The following is a 22,715-nucleotide window of genomic DNA, read 5'->3' on the forward strand; positions in this document are numbered from 1 at the left end:
TGCAATTGATTGTTGCCTGTGAGTTTAGAGGTGCCTGGAAGAGGCGAGGCTGCAAACTGAGTCTGGCTGCCCTTAGACCTGGGCGGGGGGTGCTTTGCAAGAGGTACAGGGAATGCCAATGCCGGCTGCTGCTGGCTGGGGGACTGAGGGCCTCTGAGAGATTGTAGGAAAGCGAGCAGCACAATCTGGGGAAGACTGCCTGTGGGAAGGATCTGCTGGGAGAAGTTGGTGGGTGGTGTGAGTGTGGTGTGGTGGGTTCTCAGGGAATCACCAGGGCGGTGAACAGTGTTAGCCAACTTAATGGAGATCTCTAATTTGGCAACTGCACCAGCTGGCTGGCTGGGGTAAAGTTCAACAAAGGAATGACGGAGTCTGCCAGCTCTTTCATGCCTTGGCCCCTGCTCCTCCAGCCCCTGTACTGAAGCTTGTGAATTTAGTTCCAGATGCTGCTGTTGCTATGGGTCTAGCCCACAGGCGTTGAGACCCACTATTTTAGTAATTGTTTCATACAAAAGTAAATTCTTCTTTGTTGAATGAGGCACTTTTTATTTTGTTGGCTTTTCTTAAATGTTTTGTTTTTCTTGGGTGTGTCCTCAGAGTATTTGAGATTTCTGATGTCCACTGTGTTACAACATATTTGTTTACTACAGCCTTACCCAGTGGCTTTAGGGGATGGGCCAGGCTTGATTCTGGGAGAGAGCTAGTTTTCTGAGAGGGGGCTTCTATTCATCCTGGTGCCACAAGCCTTCTGGGCCACTGACTCCTCTTGCCCAGAGGCAAATACCTCTGTTGCTTTTTAAAAATATATTTTTATTGATTTCAGAGAGGAAGGGAGAGGAAAAGAAAGATAGAAACATCAATGATGAGAGAATCATCCATCGGCTGCCTCCTGCAAGCCCCCTACTAGGGTTGAGCCTGCAACCAGGGCACGTGCCCTGGACCGGAATCGAAACTGCGACCCTTCAGTTCTCAGGCTGACGCTCTATCCACTGAGCCAAACCAGCGAGGGCTCTGTTGTCTTTAACTAATTGTCTTAGACTTAGAGGATCCTGTCTCTCTCGCATTTTTCAAGCAGTCACCTAGTTAGTTGCCCTGGGATTCTTCTGCTCACGTGACCCACCAGTTTGGGGCTTGAAGCAGTCTTAGAGTCGTTTCTGTATTTTGTGACTTGCCTGTCCAGTGTATGATTAGACTCCTCCTGCAGCAATTCCACCCATTCCCTTTCTTCTTCTTCTTTTTAAAAATTTTCTTTTATTGCTTAAAGTATCACCCATTCCCTTTCTTGAGGGGATTCTTTAAAGTTTCTCTTCCTTTGAAGGACTCCTTCAACATGGTCCAGTGTCTTTTCTTATTTCTGCTTATATAATTATCTCTAATTATCTGGGACTAGAAGGAGGGAAAGGCATGTATCAACATATTTCTGTCTTTAATCTTGATCCAGCCTCTCCACATTTTATTTTATTCTATTTTTTAAAAATATGGAACGCTTCACGAATTTGCGTGTCATCCTTGCGCAGGGGCCATGCTAATCTTCTCTGTATTGTTCCAATTTTAGTATATGTGCTGCCGAAGCGAGCACTCCACATTTTATTTTTATTTATGAGTCTAGTAAATAAAAATGGAAACTCTCTCAACTATATTGCAAGTATTTTGCGGATCCAGTGGACCCTCAGACATATTTATATTTCTCACAATTTAATAGATACCTGCTTGCTTAAATTCTCTTTTATCTAACCTGCCTTTGGTGATTTCCACCAATAACCTACCTGCTATATGTTTAGGAAACACAAATTTTCTTCCTAATGGGAATTTTTGTGAACAAAATTTCCTGATTTTATCTTTTTTTTTAAAAAAAAATGAGATTTAAAGGCCTTATCTTAGAGTGATATACTTCATGAGAAAGAGTTATGGTCTTCAATTTTGTTTTAAATATAAGCTAATGCTAAGGACAAAATGATGAACTAGAGATAATTGCTATTCAATAATAATAGAGATAATTAAATATGACAATAATAGTATTTATTGACAATTTGAGATACCCCAGGTTTAAGCCAACTAAGCACTTTAGATGCATACTGTTATTATCACGTGTTTTATAGATAAGGGTACCAAAGCACAGAGATGGCAAGTAGCTTACCCAAAACCAAACAGCTCGTGAGTAGCAGAGGGAAGATTTAAATTAAGTTTTTCTGTAGAGCCTGTGCTCTTAAGTATTGTACTATCTGCCTCCGTGAAGATGTGTTTGCTAGATTTCAAAGTCAAATAACTGATGTGCATTATCTGTGTTATAATATAGGTGAGAATACCTGTCACAGAACTAAAACTAGACTCAGAGTGTTTTAGTATTTATTGAATTGGAATAAAAATAATCATTGTTGCCTGTTGTTATTGATTCATAAAGTTGATGGTAGATACTTTTTATTTCCTTTTAACTATAGGTAATAGTGTTACAGACGTACTATAGAAGATGGCATGCTAAAGTCTTTGTTGATAATTTAAGAAGACAAAAAATGTTAAAGTTGAAGTGGAAAGAAGAGGAAGAACTAAGAAAGATAAGAGAAAAAGAAGAATGGATGAAAATGGACTATCTCCGGAGGCATAATCCTAAAACAAAAGAAGATTTTGAACTTCTTTATAATGCACTAGAACGTAAGTTTAAAATAGGCTTTGCATAAAATATTAATTTTAAAATTTTTCATTAGTAGGAAAAACAGGTCTACTAAAGACAAAAGGAAGACTTTATTATCTTAGGAAAAATGTCTTGGGAATCTGGACTAGATAATTTAAAATGATGAATAGTGTTTTACATTTGGTACAGGAATTAAGGGGGGGAAATGAAATTGGAAATGCTTTTATATTAACAATGGGTAAATTATGCAGTTTTAGTATATTATCTCATTTGATCCTCAACCCTGTGTTATAAAGAAAGTATTGTCCAATATGGTTCTTTGATGGTCTTGGGAATTTTTGAATTCAGAGTTGAACTTCTCCAATTTTTTTAAAGACATATTGTATTAATTCGAGAGAGAGAGAGAGAGAGAGAGAGAGAGAGAGAGAGAGAGAATTAGAAGCATCAGTGATGAGAGAGAATCATCGATTGGCTGCCTCCTGCACACCCCCTACAGGGGATCGAGCCCGCAAGCCAGGCATGTGCCCCTGACCAGAACCTTTCAGTCTGCAGGCTGATGCTCTATCCACTGAGCCAAACCATAGGGCCTTCTCCAATTTCTTAGTTCAGCATCCTGTCTCTGATTCGGCCCTTTAGACGAGGGGCGTGGCAATATATTTTAATTCCCTCCCATCAATGATAATATGTAAACATGTGTTTTCTATACATTTGACTTTTTGCTTCATTTCTTTCATTCAATATGCTAGTCACTGGCACAATTAGAAGCTTCGGTTACTCAAACAAGCAGTAGGTGCACTGTTCTTCTTGAAGCCTGTCTCATCTCTCAGCTTAAATGTCATCCACTCCAAGCCTTTTGTGAATGAGATCCTATTGCATCTCATGTTCTCATTGCACTCTGAACTTTTCACTCATATCATCATAATTTGTAGTAATACATATTTTATTTAACATCAATTTTCACCACTGAGTTGTAAGCTTCAGGAGAGAATAACTTATTTAAAAAAAAAATTATCTCTGTTTTTCTGTGTTTAGCTCGCGTCCCAACAAATATTGGTGGAATGAATGCATACAGGAATGAAGGGGAAACAGGCATGTAGTAATGCTGTTCTTTCTAGCTTCTGCTTTCCTAGGAATACCTGCGGAAGCGGAAGTAACTGGGACAGAGAGTTTTTCTATTATCTTAGATGCCAGAAAGTGGGGAAGTTGGGCGCTTGTGATCACAGAAAAATTTTAGAAATTAAAAATGGCCTCAATTATTATTATTTTTTTTGGTTGAACAGGGTTTTTTTTAATCCAAAGAAATAACAATATGATTTCTATGATGATTCATAACATTAACTTTTAGCAAGTGTGACTATAACTTTATTTATATACTCTTCGTGGATATTATTATGTGTTCTATTACTCAAGTCACTGTTTCCGCTCTAATTGAATATAATTTTAGGTGTCTACTTACAGAGCTGTGTGACAAGACACTACTTACTCAAGACGATACAATTCAACACTAGGTCCAACCAGCAATATTAATAAATGTGCCTCACATGCAACACTAAGTGGCTGTAGGGATGTGGCGAGTGGAACAGCTAAGCTTGCTCCCTAGATTTCTACATCTGCATCCCCTGTCTCCTCAGTGTTGACCTGTGCAAATACTTTCTTTTTTACTTTAAATTTTGCTTCTATTTCCATTTGCTCTATCAGATGAAAACAAAGGTTATTTCTAAGTGTTAGTAGTTAAACAGAGCACTGTTAACAAGCTGTCTGTGAAAGCTCTTACTGATAATTATAAAATTAAAGTTCTGTTAGAGCAGAACTCTATTCAAACAACATGCCAAATTCCTGTGTGAATAAACCAAATACCATTGTTACTTTGTTTGGTTAACAGGTAACTGTGCAAAATAATAGGAAATATGCTAAATGAGGTTCTACTTTTTCTACTTATTAGTGGAATTAACTTACACAAGTTACTTTTCCTAAGCCTCAGCTTCTTCATCAGTACAATAATTTAATAATTTCTGACTCATCTACTTCACTTTATAAAGTAGAAAATATAAAATATTATATTTATGGAACTACTTTAAAAAAGTACAAAGACCTATGCATGTTTAAGTTACTGTTATGTGGTAATTAATTTTATACAGATTTTTTCATATTAGAGTAGAACAAATATATTTTACGTTTACACGTTTTATATGGAAGCAAATGAAATTTGCATGAAAGAGACATCCCTCAGTTTTTTTCTAGCCCTAAAATTCTAAATTTAAGCTCTCAGAATAATAATTTTTTGTTGTAGTTAAAATTTCTGGTTCACAAGCTCAATACTTTATACCGCTCTTCTACTTAATAATTTAGTTTTCAGTCCATAGTCTTAACTCCTGTACGTATTTGGAACTGCTGCCCTCTTGTGGCTCATAGTGGCAATAACATAGTTTGAATTAGAACGCCTAATACAAAGTTTTAACTTTTCCTCCAGATCATCTGTCCCTCAGTAATAAAAATGAATACTTACTTTTTTATTTATTTAATTTTCCACTGATCTCAATTGTTACTCTTACCTCAGACTCAGCATCTTTAGAAACCTCTCCCGACAGCATGGATAGAGCTCACAGCCTCTTTTCCTGCCCCGTTATTCTCTGTGCACACCACTCTCTTTTTACTGTTCACCTTTGCACCTATGGCATCTGATAGGACCTTGCTCAGCACATCTAGTAAATATGTATTTAATTGAATCTTCTAACCCTTTGCTTTGTTTTGACTTGTGTTAACTGAGTCTTTTGACTCCAACTATTACCTCTTGGTCAAGGTACCTTGATTTCTGGCTTTTGAAGACTCAGTGGGCTCAGTCCATTTACATATCTGGCCCTGGGCTTTCAGTCTGAATCTTTCTGGATTCTCCCCATTCAGGCTTCCAGTCTGTGAGGGGAATTTTATTTATTTATTGATTGATTGATTTTGTGATGAGAATTTTAAAAAGAAGATGCACATTAGTTGCCAGTGGTGGATAAAGATTGTATGTCCTGTTATTTTTTATTTGAAAATTGTAATTTAGGTCTCAGAAAGTTTAGAATGTGTGTGGACTTTAAATACTAGTCTTATACTTTCATTTCATAGTTGAACTTCAAACTCTGGAAATTAGGTCATTTGTCAAAGAAGATAAGTTAAGGAGATAAATGTATTCTTTCAAATGAACCAACTTGTTTAATATCATTTTCTTTCAAAATATTGAGGGTTTTTGATATTTGTTATAGGCTGAATTGTGTTTCCCCTAAAATTCATATGTTGAATTCCTAATCCCCAGTGTCTGAGAATGTGACTGAATTTAGAGAAAGGGCCTTTAAAGGAGTAATTAAGAAGGAGTGAGGTCCTATGCATGGGACGTAAGGCAATTTGACCAGTGCTCTTATAAGAAGAAGAGATTAGGAAACAGGCAGGCACAGAGAGAAGATCATATAAAGACACCAGAGGAAGATGGCCTTCTACAAGCCTAGGAGAGAGGCCCTCAGAGTAAACTAGCCCTGTCTCCACCTTGCTCTTGAACTTCTAGCCTCCAGAGCTGAGAGGAAATTAACTTCTGTGGTTTAAGTCACCCATTCTGTGGTACTTTATTATGGCTGCCCAAGCAAACTAATATATATATTTTGATTTTTTACAGAGAGGAAGGGAGAGGGACAGAGAGCTAGAAACATCGACTAGAGAGAACGATCAGCTGCCTCCTGCACACCCCCCACTGGGGATGCGCCCACAACCAAGGCACATGCCCTTGACCGGAATCGAACCTGGGACCCTTGAGTCTGCAGGTCGATGCTCTATCCACTGAGCCAGACCAGCCAGGACTAATATATTATTCCATACTTTAAATCATCCCTAGGGAGCATATATGTTATGAAGGGGAGGAATAATCTCTCTTGTTCTCCTCAATGGCTTCTACGTATAGTTCTGGAAACAGTCAAATGAGATGTAAAATTAGTTTTGTCCAGGTGTTCCTGATTCCTGTATTTTTCTACTTCTTATAAGTAGTTGGGACATGGTATGTTTCTGATGCCATATTCTATACCTTATAACAGATTTACAGGGAGGTTGTTCATCTATTGGAAAATTTTATTGAAATTAAGGCCCATATTTTCATTTCTAATTAGCGTCATTGGGTGGGTTTCTTTTTAAAAGTCATACTAATAATTTAAGCAAAATATAAAAACTGAGTAATATGAATACATGTACTTGAAAGCACATATGTATATATATCCATATTTACCTAGGACTTAAATATTAATCTAGGCGAGCAGTATTTTGTTTCTTGAGGTTAGCAGAATACCCTAAATAATGCTCCAGTGGCCTAAATTTATTACTGAAAGGTTTCTAATGTAAAACTAGGAAGTAAAATAGGCTTACTAATACCTCTCAGTTTTTATTTGCTTTCTGGGAACATCTAGGTAATACCATGAGATAAATATTCTCAGTTATTTTTTCCATAAGCAAATAATTTTTCAGTTTTTCTCTTCAATCATATACTACCTTTTGGTATATGGAGTTTGTTCAATTTTTAAAAATTCTTTTTGGTTACCACTCTTAACTGATAAACTCATCAGTCATAGATTTCCTGGACTTTCTTAATACAATTTAACTCTTAAATTTACAAATCCTCTTATTGGACAAACCAAGCCATACAGTTTTAGTTGTATTTTTGAAGTGGTTGTTTGCGGCAGCAGTCTGCGGTGTTTACCTATGCCGCCATCTTGGTCTCTCTCACCTCTCAGTTTTTATTTGCTTTCTGGGAACATCTAGGTAATACCATGAGATAAATATTCTCAGTTATTTTTTCCATAAGCAAATAATTTTTCAGTTTTTCTCTTCAATCATATACTACCTTTTGGTATATGGAGTTTGTTCAATTTTTAAAAATTCTTTTTGGTTACCACTCTTAACTGATAAACTCATCAGTCATAGATTTCCTGGACTTTCTTAATACAATTTAACTCTTAAATTTACAAATCCTCTTATTGGACAAACCAAGCCATACAGTGTCTACAAGTACAGAGTAGATTATTTTTTAAAAGATTTTTTTTATTGATTTTTAGAGAGAGAGGAAGGGAGAGGGAGAGAGAGAAACATTAATGTGAGAGTGGAACATCATTTGGTTGCCTTCTGCATGCCCCCCCCTACCCCCCATCGGGGATCAATCCCGCAACCTGGGCAGGTGCCTAGACCGGAAATCGAACTAGCAGCCTTTCAGTGCATTGGATGAAGCCCAACCAACTGAGCCACACTGGTCAAGTAGATTCTTAAAAGAACATAACTGGCAAGTTATTGACCTGATCAGGATGATTTCAGATTGAAATTTAAGAGGGAGAGGAAATGGTCTGATAAAACTGTAAAACTAGATGCCATGAAATCATGAAAGGCATTGGTTATAATAGATGAGGGCCAGAAACAACACTATGGCTTCAGATATTCACCTTTCAGTGCAGAGACGGGTGTTAAATTAACCTGACATTTTAATAGAAGAAAACTATAATTTCTAATTATATAAATTATATATAAATGTAATAGATTTTGCAATATCTCTGTAACATAATGAGAAAGTACCCATGTCTGGAATATAACAAAGGAAGAGTATATTTTACTTGATTAAATCATAACTAAGAGACGATAGGGAAAGTACTCTTATATGTCAAGAAATGTACCCCTCAGTGGGGTGATGTTGGGGGGTGCTGAGGGATTAAGCAAAAAATAAAAGAGAGAACTCATGGGCATGGACAACAGTGTGCACTGGAAAAGGGCATAGAGGGGATAAATGATGATGAAAAAAATAAATCAAAAAAGGAAGAGCTGCACCCAAAGGAAGTCTTTAAGCCTAATGGTACAAAATGGCAGGCTTTGGGTAAAGAGAAATGGAAGGAGAAGCAGAAATTCTGTCCTGATGGGAGGATTTTACAGTCTACCCAACTGGGGAGAGGCAAGGACACCATTAGTCCCTTCAAAATGGCGTATGGATGCCTTTCTCACTTTTGTATGCACCATCCAGCCTTAGAGAGTCCTTTTCACATAATAATTGCTCAAAGATGGCTGTGGAGCCCTGCCCAGGGTGGCTCTGTTGGTTGAGCATCATCCTGTGCACCAAAAAGTTGCTGGTTCGATCCCTGGTTGAAGCACATGCCCAGGTTGTGGGTTCAGTCCCCTGTTGATTGCATGTTCAAGGCAACTGATCAATGTTTCTCTCCCTCTCTCCCTCTCGCTTCCCTCTCTCTAAAAAGCAATAAAAGAGAAGACTCATGGGCATGGACAGCAGTGTGCACTGGTGATTGCAGCGGGGGCGGTGGTGGGTGGAGGTGGAAAAGGGCATAGAGGGGATAAATGGTGATGAAAAACTTAAACTAAATTAAATTTAATTTAAAAATGGCTGTTGAGCCAAAACCGGTTTGGCTCAGTGGATAGAGCGTCGGCCTTCGGACTCAAGGGTCCCAGGTTCGATTCCGGTCAAGGGCATGTACCTAGGTTGCGGGCACATCCCCAGTGGGAGATGTGCGGGAGGCAGCTGATCGATGTTTCTCTCTCATCGATGTTTCTGACTCTCTATCTCTCTCTCCCTTCCTCTCTGTGAAAAATCAATAAAATATATTAAAAAAAATGGCTGTTGAGTATTTCGAACTGGCAAAAAGAATTTTGGCAGGTGTTCTAACCATATAAGTGAACTAGGTTATTTAAAGTTCAGAAGAAAAAAAAAGTTTGGTTCTATGTCCACAATACATTTCATGGGAGTTTGAAACTTCATCCTGACAGTGTAATAATACATTACCTTTATGTCAGAGGAAAGGATTAGATGGCTACTTAAGTCAAGGTGGGTCTCCGGAGTAAACCAACGAGTCAGTTCGCATGGAAAAGGACTGTACAATGGAAAGGATGGCATGCTTCTAAGAGGCAGAGAGCAGGCAAGGCGTGGACCACGGAGCCAGACTGTCAATGTTCGAGTCCCAGCTCCTTGGGCAAGCCCCACAGTCTCTCTTTTCCTGTTCCCTTTTCTGTAAACTAGGGGATGCTAGTAGCACCTAAGCATTGGTTTGTCAGGAGAGTAAATGAGTTCACGGAAGCATTTGGGACAGTCTGGCACATAGTCAGCAGTTGTCATTTGTATGGTCTTGTTTAATTAGAAAGAGGGGAGTAGGGGTTGGGAGGAAAACAGGAGATGAAGTAAATGGCAAAGTTACAAAAATGATTTTTTTTAGGGCAGCCATTAGAATAGAAAGAACATTAAGGCAAGATCTAGCTATACCTTGAAACCACACTTCCTGTGTGGGTTAGGAGAGAAGAGACTGAGATGTCTGGAAGAAAAGGCTGGGGACAGAGCATTTAGCGTATCTGATGTGTACAGCGGGGAGGGTATCTCGAGCGAAGCTGAAGTTAGGTAACCGTGCATGGATGAAGACAGACCTGCTGCTGCGGCAGGAACCCGCGAGCAAGCTTACCTACAGGCTTACGGTGACATTCTCTGTATCGATTTCCTCTGGCTTCTGTCTGTTTGACCACTTTTATTGCTTTAAGCCTCTCAGCTTCTTTTTCGTCCTATTTTTTCATATGTCAGATGTACGTTATGAGTGATTCTATTCATGTATAATTTTATTGAAAATGACACAGAAATAAAATACTGCTTGTCAGGACGTGGTGGTAAAAAGCTGTGGGATTTTAAAACCTCAGGAGTCTCTCATGTTATTCCTCTAGTCTGGCGACAAGAACAACTGGAATGCATTAACCAGACTTTCTGTGGCGCTGAGAGGAAAGTTGCTTTGTGCGAACTTCTGGAAAAAGAGACCCAAATCATTGCTTCCATTGGGAGGTACAGACACATCGCTTACATGGCCAACCAGGAAGCCATCATACAAACTTTTTTGAGTAAGGTCAGTGCAGCGACACTTGTTTAAACATCAGTGTACCCTTAGCGTAAAACAGGTAAGATTTACATTTTAAGAATTTGCGTGAATTTTGTTTAGCATTCTTCTGACATATTTTTTAAAATTCTATTTTTACTTTTGATGCATCTTTAAATTTTAACAGTAGCCTAGAATAATGACGGACAAGTAACATGAAATTAATGTGTTTTCAACAAAAGGGATTCAACCATGAATAAAAAAAATGGAGACACTTTCCTTGTGACTGTTCATTTAGATTTAGGCTGGCTATAGGAATTGGATGAATTGCACCCCCTGATAATATGGAGTATGAAATTCACAAAATATCATTTCTGGTGTGCCCATAGAGTAAGCAATCTAGGGAAATAGCTATAGACTAGCGTTTTTTCTCTTGCTCACCAGGTCCTTAACTGATGGAATATTTCTGACCAAAAAGATACATGATTATTGAAAACCATGAAAACATACAATTAATGGAAAAACTAAAGTAATTACCCTTTCCTGGTGACACTGTCTGTTTGATACTGAATAGCCTGTTTCCATAGTGACCAATTTTCTTTTATAAACCTGATCTTTGTAAACAATTAAAAGCCAACCAGCTACAGGAAGAAAATGAATGGAGCTCTTCAAGATATTCGCCTGTAGGGAATCTAGTGATTCTAGTTTGTATGATTCTTGTTTGAGAGCATTTGTTCTAAAAAAATGTATTTTTTTTGATACTATAAATGCCTTCCTCTTATCTTACCTGTACACTCTCCTGTTTGATCTGAGTTTTTTCTTCTGGTCTTAACGACTACCTGAATCCTGGACTTCCCTATAGTTCCAGGCTGGATGTGATGGTAAAAAATGGCCAGACCTGTCTAGGGGCTCCCAAGATCACATATCCAATTGCCTACTGTCATTGCTCTTTGGATGTCCCAAGAGTCCACCTCACGTCAACTCTTAAGTCATATCATCTCACCATTCCTTCACCCCTCACCTCCAACCTTATCCTATTCTGTAGCACACACACCATATATCTCTGTGAATATTTCATCATCTACTCAGTTGCTTCAGGAAGCATCATTCTTGACATACCATTTAGCCACCAACCTGTTTGTTCTATTATTTTAATAATCTCCTCAATTCTTTACTGCTTCATTTCTAAACCCACTACCACTGCCTGTAAGGAAATAGCTCCTTCATGGCACTCTGATGACTTCCCATGTATCCACATAGGCAAAGAGTAGAACCGCAGCTACTCTGGGTCTTGTGGAACACCTTGTGGTCCTGCTGGAACACAGAGGGATGGGGGGCGTCTGAGGGTATGCTGTGGGCAGCTCCTCTCTCTCGCTGCCCTTTCGCCCCCAGGAGATTGTCATGAGATGCTTGTCCTGTGTGTGTGAGCTTGCCCCTGATTTAAATAATTCTGATGTTCTCCTCCTCTGGATTACTCTATGTCCCCAAATTAGGCTCTTGGTGTCCAGTCTCTCTTTGCAATTCCCTCCTCCATTATCCATATGGTTGCCACTAGCATAGTGACCTCGTTAAATACCACTCTGCCCATGCCCCTCCTCACTGCCTCAGGGAACAAAGGTTTTACATTTTTAAATTTGTTTATTTTTATTGATTTCAGAGAGGAAGGGAGAGGGAGAGAGAGATAGAAACACCAAGGATGAGAGAGAATCCTTGATCGGCTGCCTCCAGCACAACCCCTACTGGGGATGGAACCACAACACGGGAATGTGCCCTTGACCAGAATCGAACCTGGGACCCTTCAGTCCACAGGCTGATGCTTTATCCACTGAGTTGGCTGCCTCCAGCACAACCCCTACTGGGAATGGAGCCGCAACCCGGGCATGTGCCCTTGACCAGAATCGAACCTGGGACCCTTCAGTCCACAGGCTGATGCTTTATACTTTGAGTCAAACCAGCTAGGGCTCAAAGATTTTAATAATGGATTCTCAGCCCACCTCACCCACCCTGTTGTCCCACTGCCATCTCTCCTTGCACACGAAAGCCACACTGCTCCAGCCATGTCAGAAATGTGCACATCCTTGGAAAGATCACGTGCTCTTGATGCTTTGGCATCTAGTGTTGCGTCTACTTGGAATATCCTTTCCTTCCTGCTTCCGTAGCCAGCTAACCACCCTTCCAAACAGGCTCAGACGCCCGTTGTTCGAGAAAGGATCCACTGATCCTCCTACTGTAGCCTGGACTGTATGCTTTCATGAGACTATTTACTTCTCTCTTAGAACATTGTGGTCAGTTTTTATTATATCTGTTTACATGTCTGCATCCTTCCTAGATTCTGAGCTTCTGAAGGCCAGAGCTATCTTTGTCTCTGTATCCTCACATCTTAGCACAGAGTTTATCACAGAGTATCAATGAATGCTCATGGAGGAAGGCCGGGGGAAATGAGAAACAATCGTTTTATAATTTTATATTTCAGACATTAGATAGTGTATATATTTCAGATATTATACAATGACATGTAGATACTGTCATTGCAAATTTTTAAATATTTTCATTTAGAAAAGATGAGTCTACTGTATAGAAGCCATAATATTCATACTTCTCCAGACTCATATTTCAAACAAACTTATTCATTTAGCAGATTGCTTTATGTTGAATCTAGTATCATCACTGGGAACTGTGTTCCTTATGTGTCTGATTGTTAACCTCACCAAGGAGGTCAGCATGGACCCAGGGCCCAAGAGTGTTTGCAGGTGCCTGAGGCCTCTGAGGTGCCAGTGGGCAGGGGAGATGGGCTGCACCCTCCATAGGGTTTCCCACCTGTGCTTTCTCCGCTCCTTTGTTTACTATAAACTAATTTAAATTCTTCTTGTAAATACTTTTGCAATATCTATTCTTCTTTATGCCTTTTTACCTTGCTCCTCATCCCTACCCCAGGCCTCATGTCTAGCATCAACTCTAAACATGTTTTGAATTATAAAGAGTCTAAAAGTAGATCAAGTCCCAACGTATAATAGCAACTGGAGCCAGTTGAAGAACATAACTTTTTCTCATGAGATATATCACTCTAAGATAAGGCCTTTAAATCTCTCACACACAAAAAAAGGATAAGATTGGGAAATTTTGTTCACAAGAATTCCCATTAAGAAGAAAATGTGTTTTTATTTAAAAATATATGCTTTTATTGATTTTATTTTATATTTTCCTTGATGACATGTTATTATTATTTTTTAATCTTTATTGTTGAAAGTATTTCCTATGCCCCCTTTTTCTCCCATTGACCCCTTCTAGCCCACCCCTGCTCCCTGGCCCAGGCCTTCACCTCCCTATTGTCTGTGCCCATGGGTTATGCATATATGCATACAAGTTCTTAGATTGATCTCTTCCCACCCCTGCCTTCCTTTTATTGATTTTATAGAGAGAGGAATGGAGAGGGAGAGTGGGGGGGGGGAGAGAGAGAGAGATAGACACCAATTGGCTGCCTCCTGCACAATTGAGCCCTCAACCCGGGCATGTGCCTTGACTGGGAATTGAACCTGCGGCCTTTTTGTTCACAGAGTACACTCAACCAACGGAGCCACACCTGCCAGGGATCATTTTTGTTTCTTATAAATACTTTGATAAGTTGTTGGGGTTCAATCTGACCTTGCAGGATCCTCAGTATAGGAAGTATTGTTTTGTGCCAGTAAAATGGAGGTTTTTGAGTATTGCTGAGGAGGCAGTTGGAAGGCAATAGGGTACAATGTGGCTTTTTTAGTTGTATTACTAAATGAGTAAAATATTAAGTGCAAGATGGTATTTTTGTGTGAGAGGGGACAGAATGCGAGAATGACCGAATCCCAATGTCCAGACTGATTCAGGGCAGCACACAACGATGCAAGACCAGAAGGTTGACGGAAGGGTAGAAGAGCTAGCCAGAAGAACTCGTGGATAGCGAGGGAAGGCTTTTTGTGGATCATAGGCTTTAGAACTGGAGTTCTAAATCTGCAGTCACTCCAGCTGATACACCCGTTGATCTCACCAATCCCCAGACTAAGGTTGAGAGAATGGGACATTTCATCTGATACAAAGGAATTTCACTTCTCTTTTGACCAAAGTGTTATATAGGGCAAGAAAAACACAACCACAGAATGGAGCAACTACATTCAAGATCGATCCCAGTCCATTACATAACCTAATTAGTCCAGTCTTCAAAAATATTGACGAACAGTGACTTTGGACCTGCTTTTAACCTGTTATAGTACATTTTAAAATCTTTGTTATTTAAATAAAAAAATCATTTTAATCACCTTTTTGTATATGATGTCATATTAAACATAGAAAACAATTATGATAGATTTTATATTAAGTCTTTTGTTGCAAATACAACATCTACCCCCTTTTATGCCCGTCCACCTTCCCCCATCATCCCCATGCCTAACATTGTCTCTAGTATGCAGGAGGAGTCAGTGTTCAGCTCCTAAACTTGAAGTAAGTTATTAATCCACAGGGTTTTTTGATTGCTAAGAAAAAATAGCTTATTATTAATCCCCAAAGCTGGACAAGGTTAGAGTTTTTCAAATGTCAAAACTAACAGCCAGAGCTATAATGCAGATTTTAAGATCCACTCTTAGCACCATAATATATAGATACGTAAAAAGAACAATTACTTTTTTGTCGTTTGGAAATAACATTGGAGAACACAATTATAATTTTGGTGTTTAACTTCATTGAATCTAAAGATTATGTAGATTATTGAACTAATATATTATTTTTTATCTTTTTAAAAAAAAATAATTTTATTGATTTTTTACAGAGAGGAAGGGAGAGGGATAGAGAGTTAGAAACATCGATGAGAGAGAAACATCGATCAGCTGCCTCCTGCACACCCCCCACTGGTGATGTGCCCGAAACCAAGGTACATGCCCTTGACCGGAATCGAACCTGGGATCCTTGAGTCTGTAGGCTGACGCTCTATCCACTGAGCCAAACCGGTTAGGGCTATTTTTTTTATCTTTTTATCCTGAACATGGAATTTCTCTGAGTAAGAATGATATGCTTTTAAATTGGTCCAATCAAGGCATGGAATCAGTCAGTTATTACAAATTCTATACTAAGCCTTCATTCTCCTTAAAAGGCTTAATGGAAAGGTTTTCTGAAGAATTAATTAAATGAGTTATACTTTTAGCACATCAAACATTGACCTCCACAGGTTATCAAAAGTTAAAAACTCACAAGTTAACAGAGGTGAAGAAATTCAGGTCAAGAAATTTGAACAAAAAATCATCAGCTGGTTTCTAATATATCTTGTGTGCTTTTTATCCAGACTGTATCGAGACCATTTGCACTTTGTAAGAGGCTTTCTCTAGAGTCGAGGCCATTTATTCGTTGATTCTCTTGATTTCACACCACTTCTCATAATCACAAGCTAAAAAACTGCCAGCTATGTTAGCTGTGTCATTTAAGTGCTTTTTCTCATTACTCAGGTGGCCAGCAGCTAATGGGACGGAAAAATGCAACCGATTCTTGCCTCTCTGAGCACCACAGTGTACAGGGGTGTCCTCTGTGGACGAATGGAAGCCCTTTGCTGTGTAAAAGAAAAGCTGACCACTACCCAGTAGCTATTGGGGGGTTGGGCTATTCTTAATTTGTGTCCTTAGGGACTTGCGTATTAATTTAGGAGGAAGAAAAGATCTCTTCCCAGTGCAGTCATTTCTCCTCCTTTGTGGAAGCCTGCTGTGCTCAAGGTTCTCTCTCCACCTTCCCTTCCCTGAAATGCGTCTTCCTGCTGTTCTTCTGTTTCTCTCCTCCAGAGTTCGCGCTGTCTCATTTGTTAGCAACTGAGTGGAATTTATTACACTCCTGTTTTCCGAGTCAATTTAAGAACAAGATTGTTGTGCATCTCTTAGTACAGCCAAAGCTTTCAAAGAAAAAAAGGCAATAGGAAAGAGAAATCAGCAAAGTTGACATTTTCCTACATCGGAGTAAAAAAATATCTTAAGGCCCAAAATCAAAGAAGCCTAGATTTGAAGACCAAATTGTCAGTGTTGGCAGAAATAAATCCGGTATAAAAAAGCTTTGCCAAACAGATTTTTAATATCTTCGCAGTGCCAACACTAGGGAACTTGAACTTCATATTTAGGATTCTTCGTATCTATCATTCATTATTCCTTTTACTCTGTCTACCTCCTAGTTTTTCTTTGGGTTTCATCTTAGATTCTATTTTTTTCACCAGTTAATTACTTATTTACCTGCAATCATCACACATAATCACCCTTCTTTTAGTTACTTATTTTCTTATCTTTACATCTCATTAGATTTGAGAGTTCTTGAAATCAGAACAGTATTTTATCTACTAGGTACTTGGTGTGCTGGTATACAGTAAACACAGTAAATATTAGTTGGCTGAATGAATGAGTACTGTTAGCCCTGTGAGATATACATAACTGAAACATTTATTCTTATAATCTTTGGGGAGATATAGAATTAACAAACATAAAATAATTATAGAACAATTTGGACACAAATTTTATTGTCCTGAGCAATTGAAATAAAAACATTGCATATGTGTGTGTGTGTTTATAAGTAAAATAGTATTTCAGGTACTAGTGATTTTATTTGTTCAGACTATAGTAGTTAGGAATAGAGTTTGAGTTGAAAACTAAAGGATGGAAAGGTTCAGAATGTTGAATATATTTGGAAAAAATCCAAGATATTACCATATCATACTATTTAGATGGGGCTAAAAAGTTAAGGTAGAGTTAAATCAATCTACCAGCTGGATAAAACACAATGCAGTAGATAAAGTAGGTTGAGAAATGGCTCACCTGTCCGAATTTCAATGACAAACTGGGAAACAGAAACATGGTGAAAATGAGACTTTTAAGGACTGGGAAACAGAAACATGGCGAAAAATGAGACTTTTAATAACACTTTGGAGAGTGGGCGCCCATTGTACAGGAACACACTTGGGGCAGGGAACAGAGCCTATGTATTTAGTCCCTCCTCCGGTTCCTCACTGGCTGAGTACTATTTGGTCACCTGTTTCCTAATACGCCGCCTAGGTCTTGCTGTCTCCCATGGGCCATTGAAAACATTGGGCAGAGACCTTTCTAGCTGTCTCCACCTCCCTTCGTTTAGAGGAATCTTCCTGGAAAATGTGCTATCAGCCACGTGCACAGCTCTCATGCCCTCTCCCCACCCCCCACATCCTGTTTGCTCTGGGGAAATTCAGTAACCGCCTGGCCACATGCTGTTTCTTTTCTATGAAGATGAATCAGAGGCATGTTTCTTACACTAGGCATTGCATCAAAAGGTTAATATCCTTGGATTATTACAAATGAAAGAAATTACCAGCCTGCAGAGCAAAAGGTATCATCCACATTACTTGAAGATTACATTTAACAGAGCCACCCTGAGGAAAATTGCATATTAAATTAGTTAGACTAGAATATTGCAGTAGAAAACTTATCTTACGATTGCTTATTCCTTAAAACTTTTAAAAAGAGTTTTGAAACAAGCATGAAACTTTAATAACATTCCAAGGCCTATCCCATACAAGGCTGTATTCAATTTAAAACAATATTTTTATTTCTAATTGATAATAATTAAGTGATAAAACACTTTATTATTGAGCTATATACATTTTGTAATTCTTTTTTTAAAATATATTTTATTGATTTTTCATAGAGAGGAAAGGAGAGGGACAGAGAGTTAGAAATATCGATGAGAGAGAAACATCGATCAGCTGCCTCCTGCACACCCCCTACTGGGGATGTGCCCGCAACCAAGGTACATGCCCTTGACCGGAATCGAACCTGGGACCTTTCAGTCCGCAGGCCGACACTCTATCCACTGAGCCAAACCGGTTAGGGCCATTTTGTAATTCTTACTAAATTTGACTTAATTCTATCAGGCCACTAATGAATAATACATTATTTAATACTACAGTTATGCTCTAAAATATAATTAATTATAGGGCTGATGCTTCGCACTTGCTGAATTAAAATTAGAACTGAGAATCTAAAATTTTTTATTCATTTTGGCTTTGATCAGAAAATAATGCCATTACTTTGAAAGCATGTCAAATATAGTTGATTTATTTTACAAATATGTTTTTATTTACCTTAGGCAGTGGTTCTCAACCTTCTGGCCCTTTAAATACAGTTCCTCATGTTGTGACCCAACCATAAAATTTTCGTTGCTACTTCATAACTGTAATGTTGCTACTGTTATGAATCGTAATGTAAATATCTGATATGCAGGATGGTCTTAGGCGACCCCTGTGAAAGTCATTCAACCACCAAAGGGGTCGCGACCCACAGGCTGGGAACCGCTGCCTTAGAGAGCAGTGAGAGAGGGAGAGAGAGAGAAATGTCAATGAGAGAGAGAAACATCTATTGGCTGCCTCCTGTATGCCCTCTGCGCCCAGCCAAATGAGCCACACCAGCCAAGGCTCAAATGTAATTTTTTCAAAGGTTACTTTGTAGTTCTCAATGTAATTTAGCTAATATGAAATGTAAAATAATAAAAGGTAAATTGATGCTATAACTATAAATTCCTCATAATACTATCATACCAAATGCATCTTTATATTATTTCTTTATTTGGCTAGTCTACATTCCTGATGATTTGTCCCAACACCTGCGGTTTTATTTAAACTCTAAATGATATCAAATCTAAGATTTAAATGGTTGCAAGTATGGCAATTGGACTACAGGTCTCCAGAGCGATTACCAATCAGCCTCCAACATCTGAACAGCTATTAGTCATGATAAGATAGCCTTGTTTCTGATAGAGTATAATCAGGGAGAGAAACGGAGCAGCTTTCTACCTTAAAGTGGAAGAGCAAATAGACCGTGAGTTTTCACAGGGAAATTTCCGGGTGAATGCATCGTAAAGGCGGGGACAGAAGCGCTGGCAAACCCCAACTTCCTACTCGGCATTAAGACTCGCTGGTGTCCCCAGTTGCGGAGGGCTTTCTCCACCTCCTGTCTCTGGTCTCTGAATTCTTAGCCTGGAAGTAGTCAGAGGAGCGTGAGGGCAGGTGAGCTCTAGTTGTCACCCTCAGTTCTGGAGGTGGGCTCTGTTGGGAGGTCCCATTCCAGGTTTGGAAATACAAAGTGAGACTCAGCCATTACCAGGGAGGCAGGGACCATAACACCTGCTAAGATAAGCTACTAACGCTGTCTCACTATGGACATCTGCGTTGTGAAGAATTGTAAACTTTTGGTAGATTTATTTATCTAGAAAACAGAACTAAAACTCACAGAGTTCTTTTGACTGAACACATTGAGGATTGTAACAATAGCTCCACCCACAAAGGTGGTCTTCAGTTGGCAAAGCACAATCAAGACACTTATACAATTTAATATAATTGAACTGAGCAGATAACTTTTAAAAACATTCTAAATGGGGGTATTGAGTTTTTTCATGCACCCTTCAAGCCATTCAACGTACCAGCTAGTACAAATTAGTAGCAAAATCTGAATCCTGTAGAAGTGTTTATACTGTATATGCTGAACAGCTCTCTCATATTTTTTTCCCCTAAAATGTCTTACTGTCTCATGGTCTCCAAATTCTTTAATTAATTTTCTGATGTTTTAGTGATACTCTTATTCATAAAGCACATGATAATTAAGGTAAACTTTTAATAGAAAAAACAAGGTTATAATTTAGCCCTTAACTAACTGATAATTATAAACCTAATATTATTTTTAAGTGTTCAGCTCCGAAGACATGGAGAAGAGCCGATGGCAAAATAATTGAGATGGAAACACAGTTCATTATCAGAGCCAGAGAGCTTCAAAACATCTATAAATGCATTATGCTGAAAAATCTCTCCCAAGATGAGAGGCTGGACGTACTCTTAACACTTAAACATACTGTGAAGGTACATGTACCCTTTCTTAGTTTTGGGGTATTCTTAGCATTATCAATAAAAAAATTGAATGCTGAAATAAATGAAATGTTTGCATTCAGTAATTATAAAAATGATTGATAAATGTTTACATAAATTGTGTCAACAACTATATTATTTTGGTATAATTTGGAGAGGATATAGGTTATGCAGTGATATTTATCTAAAAGTTCTCAAACTATATATTATGGCACATAATAAATATAAAAATGCTGAATACAAAGGGCTGAAATGAATGAGTAATCATTAACATAAAATAATAGAACATTTTAATAAAAATTAAGATTTTTTCTTGAACATTAACTTACCAGACACTGAATAACTGCACAAATTAATAAGTGCAATGCAAATAAACCTATTTTTCTTGTTCTCTGAAAGGGAAATATTTCCTCCTGTGCACACCAAACAAGTCAGTCCAAGACTAATGACATGGCAATCAGCTGCTAAAATGTTTGCTGCTAGTATTAGTGGAGAGAAATGGTGCGCCTGCATGTAAGGAGTGTAAGGGAAATAAATGCAACACGATTATAGTAGTCAGTCATTAGCAAATGTTGTAGTTCATTATTAATAATTATGTATAACAGGATATTGTAAAAATTAAGTTATGAAATTTTTATTAAAATGTTTCTTACATACCGTTATATTGGCTGGGCCACAAAAATATTCATTGTGGGCCGCATGCTGCCTGTGGGTCATGAGTTTGACATGCTTGGTCTAGAGAACAAAGGGCTGAACCAACCAATACCTCTCAGGGAAGCTCATGTTGCCAGGCCTGCTCCATGATTGGAGCCCAGTGAACACGCTCTCTGGTTTGAAGCCAGTGAATACCCCTCAGAACAGTCTGGGTTGGGCTTGAGTGATCACTGATTCAGGAAGGTGTTAGTTTCCTTGGTACCCAGAGGTCTAACCTTCCTCGCTGGTCTTTTCCTTCAGGGCCCAAGAAGGGAAAGGGATAGGGGAAGGTGACGCTCTATGCTGCTATTTACTGCACTCATCCTTAAATGGTATATCAAGAAATGCCCGTTACATGGAGGCCAAAAATACCCTTCCTTGTCCGCATTGGGTAATAACAGCCATACTGCCTTTGAAAGATCAAGGTCAGTTACCTTTACAGGCGTGTGACACTTTTCTTGTCCCAGATCATGTGGCCTAAGGACCCCAGGCATTAGTTATAGTTTCACGTTTAATAGGATTCTTGCAGTGTCCACTGCTAGAAGCATCCACCCCCCCCAGGAATTGGGACCTCTAAACTTGAAGAGCACACAGTTGCAGGGACAGGAAGCAAACATTCCCAAAGTAGTGAGTGAGGCCATTTCTACTCTACCCCTTTGGTTTCCAGGGTAGGGCAGTTTCAAGGGCTTCTGCTTCGTCTTCCCCATCACAGAAGCACAAGAAATCAAGGGAAAGGGGGCCTGTGCCAACTCCCAAGTATTCCATTCCAATATGTGTCAGGACCAGGGAAATGAATGCTGGGTGGGTCTCTGCACCCAGGGGACCCACTGTGAGCTGGACCTGGGTCGGAATTCCATTTAGTTATTTGTTTGTTCCCAAATACCTCCACTCAGGGTCCTGGCCTTTATACCCCCACATTGATTAGTCATTTGATTTCAGGGTGTTCCAGGGAAGAAAGCATGGCCTTGAGGAAGTCCTTTTAAATCGATGGCGGCTCTTTTCAGCCAATATGGCTTTCTTCAGCTGAGCGCAATCTAGAGGGAGGCTCAGCTGGGAGTTGCCAGCCGCCAGCCCTGTCCACAGCAGGGAGACCGAGTGCTTTGGTTCTGAAGTGGGGTAATCCGGGCAGCATGTCACAGCATTCACTATAATGAATATGTCTTCTCTGAGGAAGGCCTTTTAAATCGATGGCGGCTCTTTTCAGCCAATATGGCTTTCTTCAGCTGAGCGCAATCTAGAGGGAGGCTCAGCTGGGAGTTGCCAGCCGCCAGCCCTGTCCACAGCAGGGAGACCGAGTGCTTTGGTTCTGAAGTGGGGTAATCCGGGCAGCATGTCACAGCATTCACTATAATGAATATGTCTTCTATCCTAAATAAAGGGGAAAACCCAAGTCTCATTAGGACCACTGGTATCGCTCTTCTGTTTTATAGCTCAAATTGAAGGCAATATTGGTCCTATGCATCACAGCATTCACTATAATGAATATGTCTTCTGTATCCTAAATAAAGGGGAAAACCCAAGTATCATTAGGACCACTGGTATCGCTCTTATGTTTTATAGCTCAAATTGAAGGCAATATTGGTCCTATGTTTTTGGCAATATAGGTAAATTAAGTGGGCAATTCAGTTAAAATATTTGGCTTCTGAAAAATGATTTTCAGTTC

General features: G+C 39.1%; 1 protein-coding gene across 1 annotated transcript in view; it reads left to right on the forward strand.

The window, feature by feature from the left end:
• IQUB (IQ motif and ubiquitin domain containing) overlaps window positions 1-22,715 on the forward strand; it is a 59,229-nt gene that overhangs the window by 22,685 nt on the left and 13,829 nt on the right. The window contains exons 7-9 of the mRNA XM_014530156.1: window positions 2,439-2,649; window positions 10,340-10,515; window positions 20,183-20,353. Coding sequence (XP_014385642.1) covers window positions 2,439-2,649; window positions 10,340-10,515; window positions 20,183-20,353 — 558 coding nt within the window. The remainder of the gene's footprint in view (window positions 1-2,438; window positions 2,650-10,339; window positions 10,516-20,182; window positions 20,354-22,715) is intronic.

Source organism: Myotis brandtii, unplaced genomic scaffold (assembly GCF_000412655.1).
Source record: "Myotis brandtii unplaced genomic scaffold, ASM41265v1 scaffold726, whole genome shotgun sequence".
Taxonomy (NCBI): Eukaryota; Metazoa; Chordata; class Mammalia; order Chiroptera; family Vespertilionidae; genus Myotis; species Myotis brandtii.